The 11,036-nt window shown below is 39.8% G+C and overlaps 1 protein-coding gene across 1 annotated transcript; it reads right to left on the reverse strand.

Moving 5' to 3' along the window:
* Positions 1–654: 654 nt before the first annotated feature.
* On the reverse strand, positions 655–10,167 carry TIMM21 (translocase of inner mitochondrial membrane 21). Its single transcript, XM_019545117.1, has 6 exons — positions 9,645–10,167; positions 5,424–5,486; positions 5,212–5,309; positions 3,158–3,231; positions 1,639–1,744; positions 655–1,524 (listed from the first exon to the last, which is right to left on the reverse strand). The coding sequence occupies exons 1-6, from the start codon at positions 9,937–9,939 to the stop codon at positions 1,432–1,434; spliced, it is 729 nt and encodes a 242-aa protein (XP_019400662.1). The 5' UTR covers positions 9,940–10,167; the 3' UTR covers positions 655–1,431.
* Positions 10,168–11,036: the final 869 nt, after the last annotated feature.

Genomic DNA, 11,036 nt, shown 5'->3' on the forward strand with positions numbered 1-11,036 from the left:
GTGCTGCTGCACATGTACACGCCTGCTCATGTGGATGTAGCCAGTGTGATCTACGTGGGACTGCCCTCAGTGACTGTCCAAAAGCTGTAGTTGGTGCTGAATATGGTGGTCTACTTTATGTCTGTGCCCTACATACTGAAGGGACCATCTTCTCCTTGATGCCACAGTTTGATTCCCTAAGATGAGCCCAGAACAACCTCCTGCAAGTACTGTCAATGCACTGAGTTGTTTTGGCAATAACACATGGAAGGTCATTCTTGGTACTTGCCCCATAGCTCTGGAACTCCTCCCCTCTTGAAGCCTGCCAGGGCCTGAGCTTGGACATCATTTAGAAATGCTTTAAGACCTTCCTATTTGGGCAGGTGTTTAGCAAGCAGGGCTAAGCTGGGATACAGGTTAGGGAGGGAGTTGTTTTATCGTTTATTTTAATACTCTATTGATTTTTATAAGTTATTTTGTTTTTCTTGGTTTGGTCTCTGGTTCACTTGTTTTATGAGTTATTTTGCTGTCCTGAGCCTTTGTTGGAAAGGGTGGCATATAAATCTAATTAATACATGAACAAACACAAGAAAGCAACCTGTGGAGGACCACAAGAAAGAGATCAAAAGTTGCAGGACTGATGTCCTTGTCTACAAGTACTCCAAAGACTGTTACTGGATTTTTAGGTGGGGTTTATTGAGGGTCTAGAAATCACTGAGACATATCAAACTGACAAAATTATCTTATTGGTATAGTTTACATTTATGCCATAGTTTCCTATAAAATTTCACATATCACAATAGGAAGCTGTGCTTTCAAGCAACTCATCATGGCCATTTAGTGATTTATTTTCAGAATCCCCATAACACTGCTCACACCAGCCAGGCTCCTTCTGCTGGAAGGTGTGTGGAAGACAGCATCCTCTAGCTGTGTGTGTCTCTGTCTGACTGGGGCTAGGATGCTTGTAGTTCCTTGCTCTATTGACTTTTGTTTTTTTGAGAAACTACTAAAATCTGAGCACTTTTCATCCTAATATGCATCTGATGTCCACAGCGTATAACACAGAAACAAACAAGTTTCTCTTCATTAAATACCACATTTGTTATTGCAGTATATGTAAAATCTGAACAAGAGAAAGGAAAACAATATTTGAAAGTTTGGAAGACAGATACTGGGTGCAGTGAGACTGCAGAACTACTATTCGACATTAACTGCTTTTTGTGTTTTTCCTATGTCATGATTTTTTTGCCACAAATTATAGCAAATCATGTCATTTCCATTAAAAATACACACTTTATGACATGCTGTAGTCTCTACAGGTCAGTTACAGAAATGCAGTCCCTTGGCTTCAGTGAGATTTCATGGCTATACGTAGCAGCACAATATCGGTAAACCTTTTTGTTTTTATTAAACTGTACTCTTTGAGCTGTGATATTAGCATTTTTTTTTTTGCTATCTGTTGTCTTCAATGACAATGGTTCTTCTAGGGTAGGTATCAACATCCACAAATATGTAACGGAACTCATATCTTCCACTTTCAGGATTCTGTAATGAGAAAAAAATATTTCAGGGTGTGCTTATGTTTATTTTCTTTGCATTAGTTTAAATATCGAGTAATCCTTGTGGACTATCTTAACTTGTTGAGACAATCATATATACCTCTTTCACTTCCACATGGACTGTTCCTTGTTTTCCTCGTTCTGACCCCTCAATGTAGAACTTCAGACGCATGTACTTCAATTCATCTTTTACGTATTCAATGTGACTGAGAAAAGGAACAAAACATCATATGGCACATTATGTATTTAAGTCTGAGAGGCCATGGAAATTCCAAGCACATAAGTGAAGGGAGCATCTTTGATAGCAGTTTTGTACAATGCATGGACTTCCCTATGCTTAAACATTAGACCTGATTATCTGGAGAAAAGGGATAATTCAAGCAAATCAACTGAAGCTTGTCTTACTTGCAATAGTTTGAGGGAAAGATTTTAGCCTGCTCTGCTTCCCTCTCCCCTTGTTCCTCCTATTTTAATGTATTTTTAAAATGTATTATTTATATAAAAGTTACATTTAACAAAAAAAAAAGTTTGTGGAGCTCCACTAGGAGAGAACATATCCAGTGCTTGTAGGAGGCACTGGAGGTACTGTGGATTCTTTTCAGCTTTTCCCAAAACGTCTAAGATAACTGGCTCAAATCTATCATGTAAGACCCTGAAATGCCAATACCAGTTACCGAACGACATCAATACACAAATTCACTTTCCTTCAAAACACAACATTTTTCAGTGCCGCCAGTAGGTACCTGCCAAACTCTCGCCATGCATTGCATAGGGAATTTAGAGGCTCCTACAGATGTGCAAGGAGCCTGCTCCAACATGCTGGAAATCCAGACTTAATCAAGTCCGCTGGAGCATGGAAATTGATGTGCTCTGGCATCCTTCTGCATCATGTGCATCAGCGTCCCTGCACTGAAAAAATGGCAGCAGTGCGCTTTGAAATAAAACATGTTGGGTGAGCTTTAGTTCAAAGCACCCCCGTGTCACTTTTTTCGGTGCAGCTTGCTAATTAAAGTGCCCAACACCACGTCCCAGAGCATGTGTGAAAATGCCCTAGATGCCTAACTCAAGCCTTTGGATTCTACTCCAGGAACCAGATGTCTAAGGTAGGTTCTGTGATGCTCAGTATTGCCATGCATAAGTCCATTTGTAGATCTAATCCAAAGTGTTGTGTTATATTTAAAACAAAGAATATAAAGCTGCCTTCGGCTGATCTCTCTTATTTTAAGTGCCCTTCTCCGGTCTGCTCTTTTGCTTCATAAATACATGCTTTTCCACATGGTGAACAGGGTCAGGCTACTCTGTATAAAATAGATCCCACCTTTTTCAAGAGTAATTCAGTTTAATCATAAATAAAGGTCCAATTTCTAATTTAATTTCCTCAGAATTAATTTGAAGTCTTCCACCTAAACACTGTGTTCAAATGTCCTTTAAAACTACAGAATCCTACCTATGTATCCGGGGGGGGGGGGGGGGAGTCACTTTATCTATCTTACTAAATGACAGGGGAGTCAATACATCTCCTGCAAACAAGCAGCCTGGTTCCAACCTAGCAGGATTGGGTATGCATCTTTGCTATTCGAAAACTGTTGCTCATATAGAGGAAAAATGCAAACAGATACCTGACATACGGTCTTCTTCCTCGTCGTGTAGTCTCACCATAACCTTTAATGGGTTCACCAAAAACGCTTATTACCTATGAGAGAAGAGATGTAGGTTGCCAAGCACATCATGTTGAAACAGACCCCGTAGTGCAGTAGTTCTAAACCTCTTTAGACTCAAGGCACTTCTCAGAAAATGCTAGCTCTTAGTTTTCACTCATTTTTTACTTTGGAAAAACACGATTCACAAGATAAACCCAGAAATTCCAAAAGGAATCCTTAGTGTTAAAAATATTCTGACCTGTTGTGGTCTTTCTAAGACCTTTGCAACAGAAGATATTGTTCTATCTTTTGAATCTTGTTTACATACCTAACAGTGCTAACACTGTTTAGCACCCTGAAGTATCCTTGAAAAGATTTCAAGGTACCCCAAGGTATCACAGCACCTGGCTGAGAATCACTATTATAATGTCAGCTCACCTCTCCAAGGTGAAATAATTTTTATTCACCAAATATCAACAGTGTACTCTTGAACTGTCAGTTGCATCACAAGAACTCAGAAAAGAAAGCACAAAAGAACAGAAGATATGTATTAAATGGATTGATATGGGCTCAGATTTCTTTATAAACTAAATGATTCATTGTGTTCATAAAACTTACACATCTATGTATTTGACAAAGAAAGACATTCTTGTGTATTATATATGTTAGTCTTCACAGGGTTATACTATATAAAGAAAGAAAAAGCTGGTATGTCTACTTGCATTTCAGCACAAAGAATGCTTGACCAACACTGAAGTTTAAAATGCAAATTCTTGTTATTTAAATGGAAAAAGCAGTGACTCCTTTTATTCAAAACTATAAAGGTTTTATTGTTTCTATAAACCTGATTCAAAGCCTAGCAAAAAATGGTTTGGAAAGCATGTTTAGTCAAATGAGAAAGGAAGGATGATTTAGTTAAAGCACTGGAATGAGGTCTTATTTTTATAAACCTCTTCCAAAGCCCAGGTCTATTATTTAATCTTTCTAGTGAAAACTTGTCACTCCTTTTCTATATGAATCCCCGTGATATTGCCAGAAGTCTTGTCTGGAAAGCAATTACATATCTTTTATGGTTTTGTCTGAAAGAATGATTTCTGAGGTCTTGCTTTGTGGGTTTTTTAACGTATTTATTTTGCATCTAACATTTTTTGTAACTTGCAGTCTTATTACAGTTACCCTCACCTTCCTTTTCCGTTTATGGTTTGTTACCCAGGTAAGTTTCAGCTTATTCCAAAATATGTTTTAGGTTTCTTGGGCTGGGGTTATATAGTCCAATGTATTTGCAGAACACATAACACAATGGCATTCTGATCTTAGAACCCTAGAGTTAGACTGGACCCTGGGGCTGTATTCACATGAGTGTGGACACTTTGTTCCAGGGGAAACCTGTGCCACATGGACTCTGGTGTGCGGCAGGTTACACCAGGTATGGTAGGAGGCTAGGGCCAGCACTGGGCTGGCCCCAGCAGCCTTACCTGGGGGCCTCCTGGGGCTACAACAGTGGTGATCCTGCTGCTTGGAGCCTGGCCAATAGCCAGAACATGGCTCCAGCCGACCAAGCTCCAGTTCTGAGCGGTGCATACTGCCCCCACATTTGCCACTGTTTTTTTTTTTTTGGTGCAGGTTTTTTTTTGACCCCTGGATATCTAGGGTTCAGAAAACCCCCGCTCTATTACCTGCAGTGCAGAGAACAGATGAACATGTGGTATGTAATGCCACAGACGTGTCTGTGGTGCCACATACTGCGTGGCCATGCCCATCTGGATGTGGCCTGGGTTTCATCTTGATGTGCAACCCTGGTGCTGTGTATCAATACAATATCAGTAGGCAATGAAGACAGCAGCAAGGACTTGTGGGATACAGTAGGGGCTAATAATTGCTGTATTTTGTGGAACCACATGTGTCCCTAAATCTAGTGGGATTAATCTTTGCTTCAGAGCATTGTGCTGCAGACTTCCATTCTGGAGAGGAACGTAAGATAGAAAAATGCTTCTATTCAAATATGAACTTGTAACTCAGTTGCAGAAACCAACCTCTGGGTGAGCTCTACATTTCTTAAACGCATCTCCATAAATCTTACTGGGACTGGAGGAAGAAAAGAGTTCTTTAAAAATCACATAGAACAAACCACCTGTAATAGAGGGAAACAAATACCAATGAAATAAGAGCTAATTAACTAGATGGACAATAATGAACAAAGGTGTATTTATAGAGAATGTGTATATATATATATATATTTTATAACCTGTAACACCAATCCCAATGAGCACCACTATAAAATAGGTAAAGTCTCTTCCAGCTTCTTTCACTGTAATAGACAGAAACCAATATTGAAGTTAAAATAGCTGACAATAAAACTTGCATAAATTTATCATATCAGTTCTTTTCTATAAATCAGTATAAGGTTCAGATAGCATTTTGACATGAAAGTCTCATAGTGGTGAGGGGAGGAATGCTTTTGTTCCATTCCTTCTATAATGCTTCAGCAGAAAAATAAAATGACATTTTTTAAAGTAATTTCAGCATATTTATAGATACTCATTAACCCTTGTTATTTTCTGCCTTCCTAGTAGTTAATTTCAAGACCAAGAATAACTGGTGCTACAGCTCTCAGACTTATGTATAATGATGTTTTCTTTTAAATACTGGTATTATATTTTCAGCAGTAAGCTATTCAGTAAGCTATACATGTAGAACAAGTTTTTAAATACTGTAAAGGAAAAGATCAGAATAGAAGACAGGAGGTGCAAAGCTAAGCTATTGTAAATTACTGAATTTAGGGACTTATCGAATTATCAGTTGAAGTAAAAACTAAAGATAAGGATAGCACATCCAAAAAACCCATGTTGATTATTGGTTTGTCAATTGTAGTCTTTGAGTATATTATATAGTGGGCTAGTAAATGCACTGTTGTCTATTCCCTAAAAATAATGAAATGTTACTATTATGAGGTCTCTTTAAAACTTTTGCCATAAAAATCTTTACTGAGAAGTGGGGAGAAACTATCAATTAGAGGAAGTTATAAAGTATGCCTTTTAGCAATGTGCAAATTAATGAGGAAACTTTAATAACCTCCTTTCCTCCAGCCTTCCAAATCTTTCTCACCAGTTGAGGTTTTGCCCAAACCTTTTCAAAGTACTTCTAATTTCTGAAGCTAATTGTGTAACAATTATATTTTGGCTGAAAGGAATAAATTGGAGAAACCAAGAAGATAGGATCATACATTATAACTGATGTCACAAATTACTTAATTACGAAAAAAAGAAAAAGAATGCTGTTAGGAACAGATGTCTGAATCACAATCCTCTAAGAAAACTCTCTTCTCTATTTCCTGGTCCTGAGCATGGTATTTCATCTTTCTTTCACGAGTCATTGAACTAAACGAGAAAAAAATCTTAAATCCTTAGGGAAATAAACTGATCTACCATAAAAAGGTATTTGTTGCAAGGTGCTTAAGGGAAACTTAATTAAGACATTAAATTGTGATATTCAGTCTTGCACATCACACTGGGGGTTGGGATTAATTCTGGGGTTTGCTCCCAGGATATGTTATGTATTTACATCAGAGAGAGGCATTGGATGAAAAATGAACATAGTCCTCGGAACAGAGACCATAACCCAGGACTTGCACATCCAAGCCAAATGCTCCAACTACCTGGCTACATATTCATGCACTCTCCTGGAGGTATGGTGGGGGTGGGGGAGTACATAACCAAATCTCTCATGTTAGGTGTGCTTTGAATACATTTGGCAGACTTCTACATCCCAATGGGGATTTAGCTGGAAGCAAGCTACGAGGGCCATGACAGTCATGTACATGTCCCAAACCAAATCAGTAATTGCCTAAGGAAGCTGTAGGCTAAACAAGGAGATACCTACTGAATTGTTTGCCACAGAAGACAAGGGGTAGTTGGCTTTCAACTGTGGTGCCTGAAATGTACCCAAGTCCTTTTTTTTCAGGTAGCTATGCTGCTTTTTTTGGGGGGCGGGGGTAAGTCTCCTTTTCTCCATTTTGCAACTAGATATTTCTCTGGCAAGTAGTATTTTTCATAGATGCAAAAATGTAGCATACAGAAAGCATTTCCTGTTTTCAATGTAACAGTTGTAAATGCATTGTTAAATAACAACAAGAACTAATTACTGGAAGCTAGAGCTAGGAAAATTCAGACAAGAAATAAGGTACAGTAAACAACTCTTAGTAGCAACAGCCTAATGTTCTGGTGGTCTGTGGGCACGGCTGCATGAGACGCTAAATGTGCAGTAGACTAATTCTACCATGTATTAGTGCATTGCTGCAAAAGCCGTGCTATTGTGCTAATATACAGTACAATTGGTTTAATGCACATTACCGTCATTTAAAAGGCATGCGTAGACACTACTGCACAGTAGTGCCAGTTACTGTGCATTCCCAAACTTAATGTGCAGTAATCACGGTGTATTACCACCCATGCCGTATTAATGCACATGCAGACGTGCTCTATTGCTCTTAAACTGATCTTGCTCCGGTACAGATCATCTGACACAGCAGTGAAAATGTTCCCAGTGAAATGTAGCTATTGCTTTAACAAGCAATTGTTGCAAAAAAGGCATTACCTGTATTAAATTTTCAAAATGAAGGCAATGAATCATTTGAACAAATGACCAAAGTAAATGGTAAATCTGTTATCTCTTAATTCCTCAGATCAAGACTGGATTCCTTACCGGAAAACCTGTTTCAGTCAGACGTGTTATATAAGTTGATACAGGGGTAATTAGTTAAAATTTAAGAGCCTGTGATATGCAGGTCAGACTAGATTTTCTAATGGGCCCCTAGGGCCTTAAAATCAGTGGAATTATAGAGCCAGTGCAAAGTAATCACCCCGGCTATTTATGGACTGCTCTTCAGAACCACTCACTTATGTCATTAAATTCAGACAGGTTTTAATCTTCAGGACATTATGTGGATATAGAACTATTTTCTGAACTGTTACAACCACTTGCAGAGAATCAATTCCTAGAATATTAGTCAGCCAAGGTGTTTAAATCCTCTCTATTTTTTTTGCAGTAAGTTTAAGGTTATGTTCAATGCAAGGATATGTCTATATTGCAGATTGCAATTTAGTGTGGAAACACCCAAGGGAAACAGAAATTTGGCAGCAGGCTTATGCATATAGCAGCCCCAGTCATAACTGATAAAGCAGGTTAGGAAACTGCAAGTTACTAAAAAATTGTAAGCCTCCTTCTATTGGTCTAAATCTAAGAGGCCTGTTATTCAGCCATTTATTATGCATCAGAAAGATTATAATGGCATTTGAAATATACTGTGCACAAATGGAAAATTACTGGCTGTCCAGTAATATCCTGTTTATAGCAGGAAAATTTTCTGAAAATGAAGTCCCACTGACACTAAGTTTGCTGACAGTGAACTAGGATTAGCAAAACCTCTACAGTACACAGGTTACCAGAGGCCACCCTGATTTACACTGGGTGGGTCAGGTCCTGGTCTCATACACCTATGTGTTGCAAAGAAGTCAGCTAATGCAGTGGGTGGTAATGCAAGGGAAATGTTACCCTGTGAGTGATGTATCTGTAAAAGCTAACAGTGTATAAAAAAAGGGATCAGGACTTATGGTAGAGGTGGTATCTTTTATTAGACCAACTAGATTTTTGCAAAAAAAAATTCTTTAATTACAATTAAATGTCTTTAGTTTAATTAAATTGCAATTTAATAAATTTATTACATTTATGCAGTGTAATTACATTTATTAAATTGCAATTTGATTAAACTAAAGACATTTAATTGCAATTATTTTTTTTTATAAAAATCTAGTTGGGTCTAATTAAAGATATCACCTCTACCGCAGGTCACGATGCCTTTTTTCCTCTAGACCAACACAGCTACAACCTGGGTACACGAACATCACATGACTCCTGAGGCTGGGGAGGGATAGGGTGGTGCACAGCAGTGTTGGTGGTGTGGCCGTGGCGGCGGTGACCGGGAAACTTCCGCAGGTGGCCGTGGCAGTGGTGAGCACTGACCAGTGATTACCCGCAGATGCTGTTAGCAGTGTTGGCGATCAGCAACTGCCCGTGGACACTGCCAGCGGTATCAGCAGCGAAGAGGGGAGGTGAATGGTAAGTGCCTGCAGGTGCCACTTACAGCGTTGGTGGTGGCCAATCTCAGGGGGTGCACGTGCATCCCCTACGCATCCAATGCCTGGATACCTACCAGTGTAGAAAGCAATTCAAAACAAGGCAAAATCAAGTCAAGGAGGGGAGGGGGGAGAGACGGCTGAGATGCAGCAGTCTTAAGAACCATAAATTGTTAATTCCTGAATGCTGCAACTCTCAAATCTCAATTTTGACACTCAATTTTGCACCAGGGCCCTTGTGTGAAACTCTCTCTATGTTGCTCTGAATTGCTACTGGTTTAAAAGGGCTTTTATTTATTTATTTTTTTTTCTGGTTTAAAAGGGCCTCTCCTTACCTTTCCGAACAGCTGACAGAGATGCTCCTTCTTTCTGGCTTCTTTGCACAGACACTTGTTTGCTGTTATTCTCAGCTCTCAGAGACCCTTTCTGGGTCCAGAGACTTTGCTTTGCGCCTTGGAGAAATATCCGAGGGTGCCGCACACCTTCTCTGGGGACAAGTTCATGTCTCCCACTGAAACACGACCAAGTCCTTAAAAACACTTTCCCATGGCGGGCCAGAAACCACTTTCCTGGGGAGAGCTGTAGCTTCTCGCTGCACTGAATCACTCGCATGAGGGAAGCAGAAAACATGCTGGGACAGATCAAGCCTTTGACAATGCTATAGGCTCAGATCAACGCAGCCTCCTTAAAGCTAAGGCTAACCTAACCTTGCTTGCTGTTCAGCTGGTGCAGCCCCTGAGAAAGCAAGAACAACTGGAGCAATCTGTCGCTTTTTGTCTGGTCGGTTCACTCAAAACCCTACATTCCCCTTTGCTCTCTGACATTTGCATCTTGCCCCGCCATTATCCTTTGCAAAGTCCCTGTGAACCTGGGAAAGGTAGTTTGCACAAACTCTTCTTCTGCCCCGAGTTAAGGGGGTTGGAGGCCAAATGACTACAAGTCCCAGAATGCAAAGCACCAGCCCCTGCTGTTGAAATCCGCACGATCCAGGAGACAAATCGAAAGCCACTGGCTGGGGCACGGGGAGCATGTAGGTAATGTGCTGTTGCTCCCAGGGTTAAGTGTTTGGCGCGTTCCCTACTTTGCTAGTTTTCAGTGTTTTAGAAAGGGGTTCATACATCTTTTCTTTCTCAACGTTTAATGTCTTAACAAGGGTTGCAAACATCTTTTCTTTCAGTCGGATCTTGCAAAAGTGCAAGCTGCCTTTTGCTTTTTTTTGCATGAAGCTGTAAAAGGGCAAATCAGGAAGTGTTTCTATCCTAGAGGAAAACTAGTGATGTAAGGTCCCAATACTGCAAAGACTGGAGGTGCACTGCAAAATTAGGGGCTAGGGTTGAATGGTTTTTAACATGGGAATCGATGGAAATAAAATTTGTTCGTGAATTGGAGCAGGAGTGTGAGCGTGCAGCAATTGGGCCCACTTGATTTATTGTCTTCTTTTGAACTTTATGTTTGTGGTTAGCAGTTCTGCTTTTAAACTGAGGCCCAAATTTAACTCCAGGTAGCAATCACATGGGTGATTTATGTGGTCACCTAAAGTGGCTCTGTGTTCTAGTTTTTCCTGCTGTCTACCCAATTTATAAAATTATTATTAAATGCAAAATCTAGGAGCACCATTTGGGGTAGGGAGCCAGAACCCAGCACCCATCTCTTTGAGTTGCATTTCCTTCAGTTTGCTTTATTTCTGGCCCTTGGTTTTTAGCTTTTTAAGTTTCAGGAGGAGGCCT

This window comes from Crocodylus porosus, unplaced genomic scaffold (assembly GCF_001723895.1).
Source record: "Crocodylus porosus isolate Cpor-Errol unplaced genomic scaffold, CroPor_comp1, whole genome shotgun sequence".
Classification (NCBI taxonomy): Eukaryota; Metazoa; Chordata; order Crocodylia; family Crocodylidae; genus Crocodylus; species Crocodylus porosus.